Below are 19,556 nucleotides of genomic sequence, written 5' to 3' on the forward strand. Positions count from 1 at the left end.
ATAACCAAATAAATTAGCTCTTTAGCGTTAATCTAGAAAACTCTTAGAGTGCTAAACATTTTAAGGTTAGCACAAATGCTAAACGCTAAACAAAATTAGCCCTGCTGTTATGAGATTGGCAGAAGTGTGACAATCACTGGAGGATGTTCTCACATGTAGCTCCTTCGGTGTTGCTGTCGGCCTCCTTTCAGTTGTAAAGTTTCTGTTATGTCACCGTTTTCCTATTGGTGGTTTTGTACACTTCTCCTGACTGATACCTTCATAAAATAAGAACTTTTGATGCTTTCTAAATTCTCTTCGACCTGTGACTTGAGCTGAAGGATTCAAATGAGCAGAAATTCAGAAACTCCTACTAGAGTTTAAACTTTGAGCAGAAACAAACTGAATATTGAAATTACACAAAAACTTCTTCACTAGTTTGAAACTGTAATGCCTGGTCGGAAGCTTCAGATTTAAAGTTGTGTCTGTTTCTGGATCTGCTGGGCCTCATCAGAGTCTACATTTTCTTGTTTAAAAGCTTCTACTTAACATTTTATTGCTGCAGGTCAGACTTTAAGATTTCTCCTTTCTCTGCAGTGTGGCCAACATTTTAAATGTTCCAGCATAAGACGGGTTAAAAAGCCCAGATGGATTAACTTGATGTTAAATTATCGGTTGTAACACGCTAAGTTGGAAGATTTGAGTTTGAGAAGCGCTGGCGTATCAAACCTGGACCAATAGTCAGTTACTTCAAACGGATTCATGCTAATTGGTTACAGCTAATGGATAAATTATTAAAGGGCTTATTAACTATTAATAAGGCCTTTGGTTATAGTTCATCTATAATTTAAGTAGGACTTGTTTGAAAAATGCTGGGCAGTAACGGTATTGCAGAGGACGACGGGTTAGTAAGTAAACATAAGTTGAAGCCACAGGAAATGTAAACTGTGGCGCTTTCCCTGTTGAAATGGAAAAAATACCGACATGTTTTTGGATCATTTTGTTTTTGTCTACCACTAATTTATGGTTTTAAAATCTGCATCAAATGTTTTTTTCCCTCCTGTTTGCTAGAGAACAATGAAGTTTAAAATCCCAGGTTTTTGTTTAATAATTTATTTTGTGGGGTTGCAGGTTTGCTTGTTGGGACTTTGGATGTCGTTCTGGACTCGAGCGCTCGGATGGCTCCTTACCGGATCCTCTACCAGACCCCTGACTCTTTAGTCTACTGGATCATCGCTCACGGTAGGAGAGCATTTTCACTCCCATGTTATCAAAACAGATTAAGAAACTGAGCTGCCACAACTTAAACTTTAAGTTTATTTTTAGCTGTTTGGAGTCAGATAAAGGCTGAATGAAATGGGTTGCATAATATGTTGCAAATTTATCAACATTGGAGTATCACTTTATGCAATGTTAATGTTGCAAAGGACTGCAGGGACGGCAAATATTACCCATGCCTTCCTGCATGCTATTGCAGTAATATGTGGCGATGCTTGTTGTTTAAAAGGATGCTGAGGTGAACACTGTTTGTATTGGTTCACATATCACAGGTTATATCATCTTCGCCACATGTATCCGCATCATGTTGCATGTTTCCCTGAACGTCTTTCTGCGTCGTTTGGCAGGAATTTTTTGTTTGTTTTTAATTAAATGAATATTAATTAAAATCTTACTGATACAGGTGAACAACCAGCTAGTTATTAAATGGAGTCATTTGTCTGAAATGGACATTTTAACATAACAACTTGACTCTAAAACAAATCTGGCTCTTTTTCCGTCTCCTCCCAGTTCCTTGTTCCTCCTCCCAGTAATCTGATGTCCAACGTGGTCAGAGTGCATTAAATGAACCATCGCTGTTCTGGGATCAGTTTCTACCGAAATAATCTGTTTTACTGTCACGTCTCAGCATCAACTGAATTTAATTTGAAATTTAAAAAAAGCCAGAACAGAGCAGAATAATCAGAAATGAAAGTTTAAAGTGTTTGTTGTTGATAAACTCCCTGCTGACTGTTTGGCTCTTCTGTTGTGCTCTGACCGTTTCTCGGAGCCCCAGGGTTTCGCTCTCATGGTCTTGTTTTCTTCGCTGAACTGCTTAAAACCCAAATATTGAATTTACTATGAAAGACTCTTTGTTCATTGTTTTTAGAAAAAATAAAAACATGGCACCAGAATATGAACATACTGCTGCTTTTGTTGGGTTTTTATTTCCACATATTGACATTTCTCTTTATTTAATAAAGTCCAGTATAAAGATTTCTGATGTTGTCAAACTCCTGGATTTTAGGTTGGAAAATTTACACCCTGACATACAATTGTAAATTTTTCATACAGATTGACACCCATTTTCTACAATTATTGTAGAAAACTAACAAATACTGAATTAATTTTTGCTCCTGAATTGGTTTTAATTAGATATTAACTCTCCTACAAACGTCTATAATTTTTGTTATCCAGAATCTTAGGAAGGAAAGATTTCTGTCCAGATTTTCTTTTTTCTTTCAGAAATGTCAGGGAAATGTTGCGTTTTATTAATATCACTGTTGGTCCATATTTCTCCAATGACTCAGTCATTTCCTTAGATGGAAACCTTTTAAATGACTTTGAATAATTAATTGAGCATACTGTACTATTTAACAACAAGGATAAATTAAAATGAATGCCTGATTGAATTGAAATGATTTTTCTTTTTTTGCCTTAAGCTGACTTTAGTTGTGAATTGGCGATGAACTAAATTGAACTTGTTCTCCAGACTATTTTTATAGATTCTTTTGATTATTTTCATCTTATCTGCAATTTACTGCCTTAACTGACGTGTTCTGAGCCTCATGTAAAGACGTCTGAGTTAGTTTGACTTAATAGGATTTACTCTAATTCATGATGGGTGCAGACTGAAAGTGATTCAATGTTGTTTTTTTTAATGACTTGCAGAGAAATCCATCCAGGTTATTGTCTTAATATTTTTTCACTTGCAGTAATTTCTGAAAAATGTTATTTTAAACATGGAGAAAGTTTTCACATGACTTATAAAGGAGTGGATTTCATAAATTAACTGCCCTTGCAGCATGATGGCTCCTGGGGCCCAGTGTGTTTCTGTAACAGTCCAACTTTATTTGTCCTCCTCGTCCTGCAGGAACGTCTCGGAAAGAGATCACGGAGCACTGGGAGTGGCTCGAACACAACCTGCTGCAGACTCTGTCCATCTTCGAGAACGAGAACGACATCACCACCTTTGTCAAAGGGAAAGTGCAGGTGAGTCCTCAGCCTCATGCAGAAAGGCCCCTTTGTGTCGTGCCTCTGTAATCAACAACTTTCTGTTTCTTTTCCAGGGGATAATCGCAGAGTTCAACAAGAATCATGACGTCAAAGAGGACGACGACACGGACAAATTTAAGGAGGCGAGTTCGAAGTTCCGGAAACTGTTCGGGATGCCAGATGAAGAGAAGCTGGTCAACTATTACTCCTGCAGCTACTGGAAGGGGAAGGTTCCCCGGCAGGGATGGCTGTACCTCAGCATCAACCACCTCTGCTTCTACTCATATTTACTGGGAAAAGAAGGTGTGTATTATCTGTGTATCAAAATACATCCCAGCAGTGGATGTATCTTAGGCTTAAAAACAAAAATGGGTCTCAAAAGACCAAGAGTCATTTCTACCTTTAGTGCTAGATTCTTGAGTTTATATTGGTTGTATTTACCCAGAATGCCCTGCACTATAGTCCACTTTCTGCTTTTGGAGCAGCCTTCGGTGTGTTTGGCATTTACTTAAACATTTAAACAGCACAAGAGTTCAGTGCAACCAAACCAAGACGTAGGTTTTGAGGAAGACCAGAGTTTGTTTCTTTAGTCCGCATCAAAGTTTGATTACGCTTTCACACCTCCCCAAACGAACCAGACTTTCTAGCTAAACAAACTAGAGTTTGGTCTAAGCGGAGTAAAGTGGGCTGGTGTGAATGTAGCCTTAGTTTAAAAAATGAGCTCTACAATTAACTAAGAGAGTAAGTTTCTTAAGCCAAGGTTCAGTTACCGCTAGCCTTCATTAAACGTAGCTTGGTCATGTCTAAAATTAAACCGCATCCTTTCCTCACTCTCAGCCAAACTGGTGGTCCGCTGGGCCGACATCACCCAGCTGGAGAAGAGCGCCACCCTCCTCCTGCCTGACGTCATCAAGGTGAGCACTCGCGCCAACGAGCACGTCTTCTCCGTCTTCCTAAACATCAACGAGACCTTCAAACTGGCGGAGCAGCTGGCCAACATCGCCATGCGGCGTCTGCTGGACAACAAAGGCTTCGAACTGGACCGCTCGCTGCCCAAGCTGAAGAAGAAGTCGCCCAAGAAAGTGTCGGCGCTGAAGAGGTACGAGAAAGCTAACACAACCACGCTAACGCTGGATGAAGTGTCAGTGGAAAAGACTCTTACACTACAAAACCACAAAACCTTACCAAGTCATTTTGATGTAGTTTCTAGTGCAAATATCTTAGTTCACTTGGAAAAAAACAAAAGCAAGATATACTGCAAGAAACTAGACCAAAAACTACTTGTTAAGATTGTGTTTTTGCAGTGCAGGATACTGTCTGGGTGTGGCGACATAAACTGAGACTTTGAATTAATTTTATTATCCGGGTTTGGTCGCTACGTCTTATCTAGACAAATATTTGACTTGGCTGCTGTGCACTGCTCTGTCTGTTGGTCTATTCATTCACACAAGCTGTAAAACTTCACAAAAACATTTAACCTTTTTCAAAACTCCTCAGTAAAAAGTCATAAAATACAAAAGTTTTGCATCTTTTAGAGATCTGGACGCGAGAGCAAAGAGCGAGCGTTACCGGGCGCTCTTCCGTCTGCCCAAAGACGAAAAACTGGACGGACACACAGACTGCACGCTGTGGACGCCGTTTAACAAGATGCACATCCTGGGCCAGATGTTTGTGTCCACCAACTACATCTGCTTCACCAGCAAGGAGGAGACGCTGTGCAGCCTCATTATCCCCCTGCGTGAGGTGAGGAAGGACATGCAGTTTGGTCATGTTGTAATAGTTTGCATGTCGTGGCGTGTCACCACCTGTCTGCTCTGGGAAGGCAGGTTGTACAAATGCAACTTGTGATTTGAGGAGAGTCTTATTTTTGAAGATCTAAACGATTTAGTTTTTTTATTTGTATTTTTTAAGATTGTTGAGACATAAATTGAATCTGTTTTTCTTTGGTTTCACTCATAATGTGTCTCGATGCCCTGCAGGTGACCATCGTGGAGAAGGCAGACAGCTCCAACGTTCTGCCCAGCCCGCTCTCCATCAGCACCAAGAATCGCATGACTTTTCTGTTTGCCAACCTGAAAGACAGAGACTTCCTGGTGCAGAGGATCTCCGACTTTCTGCAGCAAACCACCTCCAAGATTTACCTGGAAAGGGAGCTGAACAGCAGCCTGAACAGCTCGGATGACGAGGTAAAAACAGTCGGGGTTCAGTCAGATCTTCCTTACCTCTGACAAAAAGTAGGGAGTCACGGTTTTAGGAGGATATTATTCTGGAGCATAAATAAATAAGAGGCTACACAAGGAAATGAATAAATGTAGAATTTCTAGATTGAATACTTTAGTTTCAGGAACTTGCAGAGCCTAACATTATTTACTGCAGCATTATCTACAGGTCTGCCTAAAAATCAGACCCAGAACGCTGCTGCTGGCGTTCTGACTAAAACCAGGAAGTTAGAGCTCATCACAGCAGTTCTAACGTCCTTCCACTGGCTCCCTGCAGCTCAGAGACTTTAAGATACTGGTGCTAGTTTATAAATCACTGAACAGCTTAGCACCACAGTACATTAAAGATCTGCTGCTGTTGCATCAACCTTCCAAACCTCTCAGGTCTCCTACTTCTGGTTCTGCATCCCATAACCAGAAGCTGAATGCGAGAAAACATTCAGCTTCTATGCACCACAAATCTGGAACAAGCTTCCAGAAAAACATCTAAAACATTGAGGAGTTTTGTTTGCATCAAAGCTAAAAGCCCATTTTGGGACTCGCCTCACCTCTCAGACATACATTTAAAGTTGCTCTTCTGCAGGTTTACTCCCATCACGGCTCCCTGCTCTCCTGCAGTCCGCAGCAGAGTCTGGCCTCAGACGTCGAGCGCACCTTCAACCTGAACGACAACAGCGTGCCGACGGCCTCAGAGGCCCTCATGACCATGTACCGCCGCCGCTCACCTGAGGAGTTTAACCCCAAACTGGTGAGTCTCATTACAAAAAATCCTCTCGTCTCGTCTGCCCGACCTTTGACCCCTGCCGTCTTCACTTCCTCTCAGGCTAAGGAGTTCCTGAAGGAACAGGCGTGGAAGAACCACTTCACAGAGTACGGCGAGGGGGTGTGCATGTACCGCACGGAGAAGACGAAGGAGCTCGTCCTCAAAGGCATCCCTGAGAGCATGAGGGGGGAGCTGTGGCTGCTGTTCTCAGGTGGGCCAACGATTCAAACCTTTACCTGCAGGAACCCGTGCTGGAAACCACACACCGAGCCAAAAAGGAAACCTGAAGCGTATTTCAGACACGTTTTATGAAACGAAGACTTCCTGTTTACAGATTAGACAGCAGTTTAACATCTGCTGGGAGACGTTTCTCTAAAGCTTCTGCAGCTCGATTCAGTTTGTTCAAAAAGCATTAATACGCCTTCAACCTTTTTATATTCTGTCACATACTTTATTGAACCACCTTTTTGCTGCATTCACGGCTGCAGGTTTTCTCAGCTACAACTGAACATTAATGCTCTTGTGCAGAGCTGCAGCTAACGATTACTTTAATAATCAAATATTCTGACGTGCAAGTCGAGTAATCTGATTTGAAACTTGGCACATTCATTCAACCACTTAAGTCTATTTTACACAATATTCAAGATGCATAAAAAATGCTAAATAAACATTAAATTCCTTTTTAAATTGGAATATTGTGCAGTGGTTTATCTACGTCACAATATTCCAGTAAAATGCATCAAAATTTGTGGATTTAATGTGGAAAAGGTCAAAAGGTGTGAATACTTTTGGATCCCTGTCCTAATATAAAAATTGGGCATCGGTCCTCCTGTTAATTCACTTTGGATTAAAACAAATCATGAACAAAACTGATTAAAAAGACTTAAACTGTTTGAGAAAGATGATGGATGTAAAAGAAAAACTCAGGAGTCGGCCTTTGCTATTGCATAATGTTTGAACTGCATGTTTTTACAAAATATTTCCAGAAACGTCTCAAAGTTTTAAAGACAAATACCAGGTCGATTTCAGGCCTTTAGAGGGTTAATATAGAAAAAGGAGACTTGCAAAAACAGAGCGGCATATTATTGAACTGACAGGAAAAAATCCAAAACAACTGGATTTACCTGAATCAGAGGGAACAGCAGTATGTCATTTTTCAAGCTTCGGCTCATGAAGCGAAATCTTTCACCACCCAAAACACGCCGCAAGTAAGAACACGATCCAGAGGTTTCAGTTTACAACCACAGTCACATGTTGCTGCCTGCAGCTGCAGATCAGCACCTGAGTGAAGGTAGGTCACAGACGGCCTGACCCAGTTGTTGGTGAGTAAACACATCCTCAGTGCAGGAAGCAGAGTTCAACGTTTAGTTTGAATCACACTGATCTTTGAACTTTGAACTGCCTTGTTGCAGAGATGTGCTATAAGATTAAAAACCATCCTTGAAGGTGGAGCACGAACAGCTGCAGGTTTACTGAGTTAACAGGTTAAATGAAGCCATCCATTTTTTTTCACCCTTGTCCCTCAGTGGGGTCCGGAGGGTTGCTGGTGCCTCTCCAGCTAACGTTCCGGGCGAGAGGCGGGGTCACCTGGACAGGTCGCCAGTCTGTCACAGGGCAACACAGAGACACACAGAACACACACACACTCGCACCTAGGGACAATTTAGACAGACCAATTAACCTGACGGTCATGTTTTTAGACTGTGGGAGGAAACCAGAGAACCCTGAGAAAACCCACCATGCACAGGGAGAACATGCAAACTCCATGCAGAAAGACCGGGGCCGGGAATCGAACCCAGAACCTTCTTGCTGCAAGGCAACAGCTCTACCAACTGCACCACTGTGCAGCCCGTTAAATGAAGCCATTTTGTTAATATTAACTTTATCTGTTGTTAAATGTGCCGCTTCTGGTCTTTCATTTAAACTGAGAAAAGATGAAAAGGAGAACAAAACTGATTTTGTTCTGCAAACTTAAAAAACTTCCAATTTGGGTGGAAATTTCTAAAACATAAATAATATTGATTTACATAGGATATATTTAGTTTTATTGTGATTTCTACACATTATTTTACTTTTATCAGAATAATTTAAATCTGACAAAAACAGAATAGTAGTTTAATTTACTTTTTCTCTGCACTATAACACATTATACCTTATTCTTTAAGTTTCTGAATTTACCTGCATGTGAAAACAAAAAAACATGTTTGAAATTTTATTGCAAATAATTTCAGATGTCATGCATGTTGCTGCTTTCAGTTTTTAAATCCAGCGTGTTTTCCTGGTCGGTCAGGGGCGATCAACGAGATGACGACTCACCCCGGTTACTACGAAGACCTGGTGGAGAAATCGATGGGGAAGTACAACCTGGCCACCGAGGAGATCGAGAGGGACCTGCACCGCTCGCTGCCGGAGCACCCGGCCTTCCAGAACGAGATGGGCATCGCCGCGCTGCGCAGGGTCCTGACCGCCTACGCCTTCAGGAACCCCAACATCGGATACTGTCAGGTGAAGACGCGATTCTGACTATCCCAACATGACTCGGCGGCAGCAGCGAGGGATGTCGCTATCCAATCACAGGATCGGAAAATCGGGCCCGATCAAGTGGCATCAGACTGGATCGGAATCAAATAAAAAACATAAGGGACATTCTGGATTGGGCTGAACGATGAGTTAAAAATGATATAATCATTTTGTATCAGTCGATATCGATAATTATTGATTAGTTTTCTGTTTTAACTGTCTTAAATACTGCCAAACTAGATGTGACCTTTCCTGTTTTATCCGCAGTTTTCACTCCTCAAAGTCATTTTTTATTTTTAAGCAGTTATGAGGAACATTGATGAAACTCTAAACTGCTGCAGCGCAAGTTACTCAACAGGTTGTTGCTAGGTAACCAAAGAGTGAGTGAGTGAGTTGCTAGGTAACCAAAGAGTGAGTGAGTGAGTTGCTAGGTAACCAAAGAGTGAATGAGTTGGATGATTCCACTAACCTATCTAAGGTAGATGTTAGAGTTTGAGCAGCTAAAGCTTTTCCTTCTTCCTACATCTCCCAGAATGCTGTGCAGTTCAGTGATCCAGAACCGAACACTGAATCAGAATATTCTAGCAGACATGTTATCTATCTATTGATACTGATCATGTGTCTATTGCGACATATTAAATTAATTTATCGTCCGGCAGCTGCAGCAGCTGGCCTTCCTGGTCTGTTTCTGAATCTTTCTCGTCTCGACAGGCCATGAACATCGTCACGTCTGTGTTGCTGCTTTACGCTAAAGAAGAAGAAGCTTTCTGGCTGCTGGTGGCTCTCTGCGAGAGGATGCTGCCCGACTACTACAACACAAGAGTAGTTGGTCAGTCTGAACACATCCAGCTGGACGTTTGACTTGGTGATTTGTGTGTGTGAAGACGTAACGGCGTCGATCCTTCACGTTTAGGAGCCCTGGTTGATCAGGGAGTGTTCGAGGAGCTCGCCCGCGAGTACGTCCCGCAGCTGTACGACTGCATGCAGGACCTGGGCGTCATATCCACCATCTCCCTCTCCTGGTTCCTCACCCTCTTCCTGTCCGTTATGCCGTTCGAGAGCGCCGTGGTGGTGGTCGACTGTTTCTTCTACGACGGCATCAAAGTCATCTTTCAGCTGGCGCTCTCTGTGCTGCACGCTAACATCCACCAGCTGCTGGGCTGCAAGGACGACGGAGAGGCCATGACTGTCCTGGGCAGGTAAGGAGGAGGAGATGCTAGAGATGCTACTAGGGGTGCACTGACTACAGTTTTCTAAACGATTACTGATCTTTAAAGAGCCACGGGAGAGCAGTAGAGGACAGTAATTTATTTTTTTAGACCTTTGCTGAGGTAAGATCAGTGGATAAGATCAGCTTCACATGCAAGTATCAGCTGATCACTGATCTCCCAAAATTAAGGAAATCGGCACCAATAAATCGGCAAGCTGATAAATCGGTGCACATATTTTTGCAAGAACAGTAAAGTTAACACTTTAGCTTTCAAATTTCAGTCTGTTCAGCCTTGGAGCACAAAACTTCTTTCTTTTACAGATTCTGGCATTTTATTATTAAAATCAGTTTTTAATTTAATAGAAAAAAAAACCTTTTATGTTTTCCAAATAACTTCACATTTACTGATCTAATGAAAAACGGTCTGATTGATAAAATAAAAGGTGTAATTAGGCAGAAACGTCTCACTTTGGTAGCTGCTGTCCAGAAACGGCAGATGTGGTTCCTATAAATTATATTTTGCGACTCTGTTGGTAATTGTGGACATTTGGACACATTTCTGCACATGCAGCTTTAATTAGAAGCTGAACAGCAACATCTTAAAACTAACTTGTTTCTGTTTTGCGTTGTTATGCTGCTGACCCAGTCATTGTCTGTTTTAATGGTCTCATTTTGTCTGTGTGCAGGTACCTGGACAGTGTGACCAACAAGGACAGCACCCTCCCTCCCATCCCTCACCTTCACTCTCTGCTCACCGACAACGGAGAACCACATCCAGAGGTGGACATCTTCAAACTGGTCCGCAGCTCCTATGAGGTAAAACATCTGCCGGCTTGTGTCTGTCTGACTGATTATCAAGGCTGGTTTTTAACACAATCACTTGAAGATGTTGGGTTTTTTGCAGTGTACTGATGGAGATCCAGCCCTCATGTCTGTGTTTTTTCCTTTTCGGTAGAAATTCGGCTCGATCCGCGCAGACGTGATCGAACAGATGCGCTTCAAACAGAGACTGAGGGTCATTCAGACCATTGAGGACACAACCAAACGCAACGTGGTAAGAAACTTCTGCAATCATTAAGTTTCTTTTTTTAAGTTTATTCCATGCTGCTCGTTAAATCTAGCTGTAGAAAAGTAACGAAAGAAGCTTTGGTGTCGTTTTACAGATGAGATCCTCACGGTTTGTCCTCTTTTATTCCAGGTTCGAACTATTGTGACGGAGACGGCTTTCAGTATTGATGAGTTGGAGGAGCTTTATGTGCTTTTCAAGGTGAGTCGCAACTTTTTAATCGGAAGAAAAACACGAGACATAAACTTGATCATTATAGAAAGAAGGTTACCACAAATTCAACTTGACCCAGAACAGATTAATCGAAAAAGGTTTAACTTTTAGTCAACATCACCATATTGAACGCTATTAGGTGGTGCAGCAACACTCTTCAGTGTGAATGTTGTTATTGAGGAATGAGGATTAAAAGAGAGTGAGAGAGCAAAGCTTTCAGCAGATAATGGGAAGGTTAAACGTATCACTGCAGAATTGCGCTTGTTTTTCACACACACACACACACACACACACGCATAGTAACGACTGTTTGTGGTTGCAGCTGCACTAAATAGGCTAAAATCTCAACTTTGTAGTGATTGTTGTCTTTGTAAAATTACAAAACTGTTTTAAAACAAGTGACCAGTTTTGCACTCCATAAAATAACTGAAAGTTCAGTCAGAAAAACAATAAATGCTGTTTTTTTTTTATCTTAAATCGTAGGTCAGTCAGAATGACCAAAATGACGTCTACTTGCCAAAACAAACAGCACTTTAGTGCCAGTTGCATTTTTTAAAGTTTGCACCTGCCTCTTCTGTTGTCTTCGTCAGGCGGAGCACCTGAGCAGCTGTTACTGGGGCAGCAGCAGCAACCCCACCGAGCGCCACGACCCCAGCCTGCCGTACCTGGAGCAGTACCGCATCGACGTGGAGCTGTTCAAGGGCCTGTTCGCCCTGCTGTTCCCCTGGGCCAACGGAGCCCACTCTGACCCGCTGGCGGTGCGCTTCTTCCGTCTGCTGGACGAAAACGGAGACGCCCTGCTCAACTTCCGAGACTTCATCAACGGCCTGAGTAAGCAGGGATGGGTCACGAACACGTCCGTTCTGGATGTAGTTGGTTCTGCCTCGGCTCTCAACTCCATGTTGTGTGTTGCAGGTGTTTTGTGTCATGGGGATCTAACGGAGAAGCTGAAGCTCCTCTACAAGATGCACGTCTTGCCTGGTGAGTGTCAGACAAGCAGCAACAAATAATATTTTAATACTACTGACCAGTAGCTGCAAAAAGTGCACAAAGTGTTTCCATTAAATAAGAAATACAATTAAAATCACGTGAACAAATTAAAAAACATGCTGTGCCATCATCTTCCATCTACTTCCTGTTTTCTAATTTTTCTTTCCGCCATCAGTGACAATCTGGTTGTTGTTCATGTGACTTGTGTGATTGCAGTTTTGCAAACTAAAATAATTTTGACACGACCAAAAGAACTTATGTGTTTCTATGAAGTGAATTTATTTTCAAAATGTTAAATTGTGGCATTATAGAAACGCAGCTATTTATCTCATTTCTAGTGTACTAAAGTATTTTTACTAGTATCCAGACAGAAAATACAAAGTAAGGTTTATTTTTTGCACTGCTGTAGAGATTATGCTGTTTTTCAACAGGACACAGAATTTTTGAGCCTCCCTGAACTTTGCATTTTAGCCCAATTCTGTAAAGAAACTGTTTTTCCCCAGAAATCACTCATGAGCAAGAAGAGCCCGACTCGGCCTTCGAAGCCACTCAGTACTTCTTCGAAGACATCACTCCGGAAACTTCCATCAGTAAGTTTAAACCTCCTGACAGATCACTTGTTTGTGGCGAACGTATTTTTATTTTTCAGGTTTAGTCAGAGCAGATCGGCAGACGGGAGATTTTTATCAGGCAGTTGGAGAGTAAAATCAGATTTTGTGGCGATGTGATTCGCATATGAAGGATGCAGTTGTGTTAACCATGCAACCACAAATCTCACTGACTGGAGCTCTATCTGCCGATTCAGCTAGATGACGTAGCAGAAGCTTTTCAATGGATGCATTTGTTCAATTTGGGTCAAGTTTGTTTGTAAAGCACATTTCAGCAGCAAAGCAGCTCAGAGCGCTATACACCATAAAAACATCAGTTAATTGTTACATCTTAACAATTTGCCATAATCAAAAGCATCAGTATATATAAAATATGTTGATAAAAATCTGATTTACTAGTAATCAAAGACGGCTCTAAATCTGTTTTTTTTTTTTTTTTTGCCTTTTCCATTCTTAACGTCTTTCAAAAGTTTGAATAGTTTAGTTGCTTTTTCAACCACTTTTCTGTTTCTTCATTCAAACCCATCAAACATTTGCAAATTAATATGACAAAATTATGTGTTAATTGTTGGAATTATGTATGAAAAACAAACACAACGCCAATATTGTGTGAACAGATGGGACAAACAGCCATGCACACACACACACACACTCACACACTCGCACACACACACACTTACACCTAGGGGCAATTTGGAGAGGCCAATTAACCTGACAGTCATGTTTTTGGACTTTGGGAGGAAACAGGAGTACCCAGAGAAAACCCACCATGCACAGGGAGAACATGCAAACTCCATGCAGAAAGACCGGGGCCGGGAATCGAACCCAGAACCGTCTTGCTGCAAGGCAACAGCTCTACCAACTGCGCCACTGTGCAGCCCCATAGATAAATATGTTTCCATTAAATAAGTAACACAATTAAAATCAAGTGAATAAATAAAAAAAACACATTGTGTCTTGCCACAGATTCTCCTTGGGTATTTAATCTGGACTTTGACTAGACCATTCTAAAACATGAGTATGCTTTGATCTAAGCCATCTGTTGTAGCTCAGGTTACATATTTACTACTTATCTTCTCAGGTCGGGATTCAAAGGGTCGAGGTGAGAAGGATGATGGCTTCGTCAGAGTTACGTTCAAGACTGAAAAAGGTGAGAGAAATAGAAAATCAAGAAAAGATGCTGAATAAAAAACCTCATCAGGGAAGAAGGAGGTTCTGTGTCTGTATGTTAAATGGGCGAATCAGAGCCAAAGACCTTAAAATGCAGGCTGAAGCTAATCATGTGTCATTATCCACAGTGAAGTAAGTCCTATATTAACATTGCCTGAAAGGACCGCTCGCAGAGGAAGAAGCCACAACTCAAAACGCAACATAGAAAGCCAGAGAATAGAGTTTGCTCCTTCATATGAATAAGGTTCTGTCAGGAGGAATGGGCTAAAATCCTAGTAAACTATTGTGAGACGTTTGTGGAAACCCAAATGTTTGACCGAAGTTATAAGTTTAAATGGCAATTTTACAAACTGAACTACAACGATCAAAAACGTCTGTTCATTTTACTGGCTGGGAGCAAAAAGGCCCTCACAAGAAATTGGCGTAAACAGGAACCTCCAACAACTGGTGACTGGATAAATGTAGTGAAAGAGATTTATGTACTGGAGAGACTGTCTTTTTCCATTAATGTGCAGAGAGACACTTTCTACAAGATATTGTCAAAGTGGACAGAATATGTCAATTATGTCTGATTTTTTTTGTAAACCTTGCCGTCATTCAGATTTATGCTCTAATTTGACATGTGATGTCAATTATTGGTTGGTACTCAGGCTGCCCCGCTGCTCCCATTTAAGTTTTGTTTTTGTTTTTTCTTTTTCCTGTCAAAAAAGTGAGAAAATAGAGAAAGCATGTAAAAATGTGAACATAATCAGTATAATTATATAATTGTATTGTAACATGCTCTCGCAATAAAAATGTTAATATAAAAAAAAGACAATTTTACTAAATACTTGGCAAGAAAATGTGTGCCTGTTTATAGAATGTTGTAACTGTAAGATGGAACCCAAACGTCTAATTTAAATGTGAAAATCTTGAAGAGATTCTTTAAATTTCTTTGACAGTGAAGAAACTGAGCACTCCTGATTACCGTCATTACTTGAAACTGTGGAACGAGGAGACGAAGCCCAAACGAGAAAGCACAAAGGACCTTCCAAAGCTGAACCAGGTAGGATTTGATCTGAGAAACGTTTTTGTGCTTTGAGATCGTAAACATTTACGTCTGTGTTTTTAAAAAATAAGTGTTTTAAGTTGATTCAGCAATGTTTTTCTGTATCGGACTGGTATTGGCCGATACCAAACCTCACATATCGGTATCAGAAGTGAAAAAGTGGATCCATGGATCCCTGGTGTAGAGTAAAGCTCTATAGGAACCAGTAACCCTTGCTTAGGTTTGGGCATTTATCATAATGTTTATCATTTATTGTGATCATTTCTTGTAATGATAAGAATTGTGATGTACTGTTTCTGTCTTTCAGAGTCAGTTCATTGAGCTCTGTAAGACGCTGTACAGCATGTTCAGTGAGGATGTAGCTGAGCAGGAGCTTTATCACGCCACTGCAACCGTCACCAGTCTGCTGCTGGAAATGGGAGAAGTGGGGAAGCTCTTCACTTCCTGCGGCCGGAAGGATCCCAGCCAGGAGACGAATTCAGAGTCGAGTTTGTGCAGGAGAGACTTGGTGGATCTCAAATCCACTCAAGACCTTCCGGATCTGGGAGATGTTTTCATCCCGGCGCAGCTGGAGGACAAGCCGAGCCCCTGCGAGGAGGACAAGCAGCAGGATGCGAGCGAGGAGCTGGCGCCCATGCAGGACATCAAGCTGGAAGACTCGTCCCCCAAGGAGACGGGGACGTCGTCCGCCATGCTCATCTCCGACGACGAAACAAAAGACGACACGTCCATGTCGTCGTACTCGGTGCTGAGCGCCGGCTCCCACGAGCTGGACGAGAAGCTGCAGTGCGAAGACATCGCTGACGACACGGTGCTGGTGTGCAGCGACGAGCGGCCCTCGGAGCGCGAACGGAGGGGGATTCCCAACGGCGGCGGCCTGCCGCACAGCACCAGCATCGACAAAGACTGGGCCATCACCTTCGAGCAGTTCCTGGCCTCCGTCCTCACTGAGCAGGCTCTGGTGCGGTACTTCGAGAAGCCGGTGGACGTGGCGGCATGCATCACCAACGCCAAGAACGTGCGGAAAGTCGGGCGCACCCTGCTGTCCTCTAGTGACTATGAGATCTCTCTCTCTGGCTGAAGGACTAAAGCGGTTCTGAAGGGTTTCTGTGACGTTTTCTAGGATTATGGAGGAAATTGTACAAGAGTATATGTGAAAGAATGTGACCAAAACTGCTCCTAATGGCGTATTTTACCAGAAATTTAAAACCTACTATGTAAATCAATAGATCCTGTCGTCTGAAGAGAAGACCGCACTGCAAAAATACAAAATCTTACCAAGTATTTTTGGTCCAATTTCTAGTGAAAAATATTTTAGGTTTGTTTTATTTCAGGTATACTAACTTTCCAGTAACTTTTTAGGCAAATATAGCAGCTTGTTTTAAGTAAATAATCACTTAATATTCCTCTGGGAGATTTATTCACTTATAACGAGACATTTTTCCCACTGATGAATCGGCCTTGATTCGCGTCGGCCGTACATGTAAAGCTGATCTTATCCACCGATCTCATTTACTTGGCAAAGGTTTAAAAATCAACCTCTGTCTTCTCCTGCTCTGCAGTGAGCGAAGCTCGACTTTCTGCACGTTGGCAGTTAACAGTCATTGTTGCCAACTCAGCGACTTTCTTGCTATATTTAGCAACATTTCAGACAAAAAATCAACATGGCCAAAATCAGAACCTGCAGGTCAGACTTTTTAAAGCTTGTAATCGGCCAGAAAAATATAACCCGTAGTTATAAGTGAAATAATCTGCCAGTGGAACTAGAATGTTTTCATCAATATTAAGAAATTATTGGCTTTAAACAAGCTCTCATATCTTTCTGAAAAGTTACTTGTAAGTGAATTTCAACATTTCTAAGAAACTGGACCAAACATTCTTGGTAAAATTGTGAGTTTTTGCAGTGTAGAAACTCGCTCATGGTTTCCTCAGATGAAATCAAGTGTGTATAAGTAGTGGCTGTACCTTTATAAGACAATATGCATAAGTGGTATTAATCTGATATCTCTGTAAAACTAGGCCGTGTAGATGTCCACACATGTAGTGTTGTTTGAAACCACTTCTATGCTTTGTTTCAGAGCTGTTAGATCTTCTCGTAACCTTTGAACCCGTTACTGAAAGTTTAGTAGCAGGAAATGTAAAAGTTCAACTCCATGGAAGCAACTTGTAAAGAACTTTTGCACAGTTCTGTACAGTAACGGTTCCAAGTCGGACATTAATATTCTACAGTGTATCGTCACTTATCACATCTGGTCAAACTGTTGCTTCCTTTAGTTGCAATTCTGATTGCTGCTGCGGAGCCAGAAGACGGAGCGACAGAGATCCATTGTTGTGAAAACACTCCAGTTCACTTTAATGCTGTTCGTCACTTTAGCAGATTATTTATTTTCTTCAGTTGACAAAAAAACGAAACCAACTTGTACAACAAATGCATAGACAGATTCTATTCAACTCCTAAAACATTTTATTTAAGCTACAGAGAAAATATTTTAATTTCTTTCAGTATTACACTAAAATGAAGAGCTTATATGTTTACAATGTGTCAAAGCCCACTACTGCATCTGCTTGCCTTTTATTGTTTTTATTACATTTTTGTCCTTCCAGACATGCGTTTCTTTTATTTTGTGCATTTTTACATGAATTTGTTTTCTACTGTAAATATGTTGAATTTATTTGACCAGATGTTGCTGCTCTGGATTCTGGTGCGTTGTGTGTCACTCGTCTAATTAAAATCAGTGTCATTAATTCACAGTGCTGCCTCCAGAGCTTCATTCAGACTTTGCCTTAAATTGTGCGTGACTGCCACCTAGTGGCAGAACTCATTTAATTCCTTTATTTAACCCAAAGAGATCTGTGGTGTCCAAAGTGCGGCCCGGGGCCATTTACGGCCCTCGGAACAATTCTGAACGGCCTTTGATCCCAGTTCACGCAGTTGACACAAAGTATCCATTCAGGTTTTTACTTTGAATATAATCTCTTATAGTAAGAGGAGACAAAAAAAACATGCAACCTGGGCAGTTTAGATCAACAAGCTTGTCAAAATGACTGAAACTAGACTGAGACATGTTATGTTCCTGTTACTAAAAAGACAAAGAAAATCCAGAAGATGAAAAATGTACTGTATAGTTTTTTTGTTTTTTTAATTTGCAAACCTTTTTTTGTTTAAAATCTACAATTTACACATTTCTCGTACAGAAATCCAATAGCTTTTGTCATTACATTAAAATATTGTGTTTATTTGTGACCCTCTTAGTTCTTTCAACTTGATAGTTTTGGTCCCCAAACCAGAAAGTTTGGACACCCCTGATAAAGATTCTTTTTCATCCATCTATTTTCTTCCACTTATTAGAAATTGGGTTGTAAGAATAACGTTTGTTACAACCCAAAAGTTAATGGGTGCATGAATTTATATCGCTTGCCCCTCCACCTCTGACCTAATGACCCGTGAAGGTACCAAACACCCCCAGCTGCAGCCGGCTGTGTGGACAGAACCGGATGGATACGCTAGTTTATCTGGCACAGACTGAGTTAACACAGCAAAGTCCACAGATTTTTAAAGCAAAATCAATACATTTAAAAAAGAAAACATTTCTAAGAACAGCATTCAGTTTACAGAATAAGTTTAAGAAATGCTAAAGTATTCAGTTTCAAAATCCCCAAATGAGTTATTATAGTCAAAATGTTAAAGTAATTATTTTCAAATGAGTTCCAGTCTTGATTCTCTCACAGCAGGTGTGTGTGTGTGTGTGTGTGTGTGTGTGTGTGTGTGTGTGTGTGTGTGTGTGTGTGTGTGTGTGTGTGTGTGTGTGTGCGTGTGCGTGTGCGTGTGCGTGTGTGTCACACAGCGAGAAAAACAAACCTCGGTCCTTTCCACTCATCCGTCTCTAATGTCCGAGTCAGTGTGGGTTGTGGTCACGGTCGTCCAATCACAGCTCAGTAAGACACCAAACCAGAATACCATTGGCTGGTGGGAACAAGTCTTCTGTGGACTCCTGATGGAGCAATAAATTATTAATCCATCGAACATTTTGTTGTTCTGAAAGGAACAGTTGAAAGAGTTCGAGTTCGTGTGACTTTTCATTAAAAGGGAAATTTTATTAAGTGAAATTACTCAAAATGTTTCAGGTCCCAAACACAGTTAAAAAGGCTGGAAGTTATTATAGCTTTGAATCTCCTAAAAAATGTTCTTCTTTCTAAAATTGTATTGTTATAGTTGGGTAAGCTCAACTAAAAACCTTAGATGATAGAATATTTTAATTTAATCGCATATCATTTTTAAATGGTTGGGCATCTGCAAAAGAATGTTGTTTCATAGCTGCTTTTAAACGATGTTGACTCCCATTTTATGAGTTTATTTTGATAATAAAAACAGACATTGGCAACATAAACAACATTTTAGGTTTGTTTTATTTCAGGTATACTAACTCTCCAGTAACTTTTTAGGAAAATGTAGGCATAAACCTGGAAAACAAGGAATTGATCAGTTTGACAAACCATTTCCTGAGTAGCTGATTAAAG

The 19,556-nt window shown here is 41.1% G+C and overlaps 1 protein-coding gene across 1 annotated transcript in view; it reads left to right on the forward strand.

The window, feature by feature from the left end:
* tbc1d9 (TBC1 domain family, member 9 (with GRAM domain)) overlaps positions 1–17,789 on the forward strand; it is a 24,263-nt gene extending 6,474 nt beyond the window's left edge. The window contains exons 2-21 of the mRNA XM_008419912.3: positions 1,111–1,221; positions 3,110–3,228; positions 3,306–3,534; positions 4,069–4,330; positions 4,767–4,974; positions 5,211–5,417; positions 6,034–6,198; positions 6,274–6,424; positions 8,504–8,718; positions 9,445–9,562; positions 9,647–9,932; positions 10,630–10,759; positions 10,899–10,997; positions 11,142–11,210; positions 11,813–12,053; positions 12,138–12,203; positions 12,716–12,802; positions 13,902–13,970; positions 14,932–15,035; positions 15,346–17,789. Of these exons, the coding sequence (XP_008418134.2) occupies positions 1,111–1,221; positions 3,110–3,228; positions 3,306–3,534; positions 4,069–4,330; positions 4,767–4,974; positions 5,211–5,417; positions 6,034–6,198; positions 6,274–6,424; positions 8,504–8,718; positions 9,445–9,562; positions 9,647–9,932; positions 10,630–10,759; positions 10,899–10,997; positions 11,142–11,210; positions 11,813–12,053; positions 12,138–12,203; positions 12,716–12,802; positions 13,902–13,970; positions 14,932–15,035; positions 15,346–16,119 (3,710 nt within the window). The 3' untranslated portion in view covers positions 16,120–17,789. The remainder of the gene's footprint in view (positions 1–1,110; positions 1,222–3,109; positions 3,229–3,305; positions 3,535–4,068; positions 4,331–4,766; positions 4,975–5,210; positions 5,418–6,033; positions 6,199–6,273; positions 6,425–8,503; positions 8,719–9,444; positions 9,563–9,646; positions 9,933–10,629; positions 10,760–10,898; positions 10,998–11,141; positions 11,211–11,812; positions 12,054–12,137; positions 12,204–12,715; positions 12,803–13,901; positions 13,971–14,931; positions 15,036–15,345) is intronic.
* Positions 17,790–19,556: the final 1,767 nt, after the last annotated feature.

The sequence above is a fragment of the Poecilia reticulata genome, chromosome 1, assembly GCF_904066995.2.
Source record: "Poecilia reticulata chromosome 1, P_reticulata-male-v2, whole genome shotgun sequence".
In the NCBI taxonomy this organism is placed as follows: Eukaryota; Metazoa; Chordata; class Actinopteri; order Cyprinodontiformes; family Poeciliidae; genus Poecilia; species Poecilia reticulata.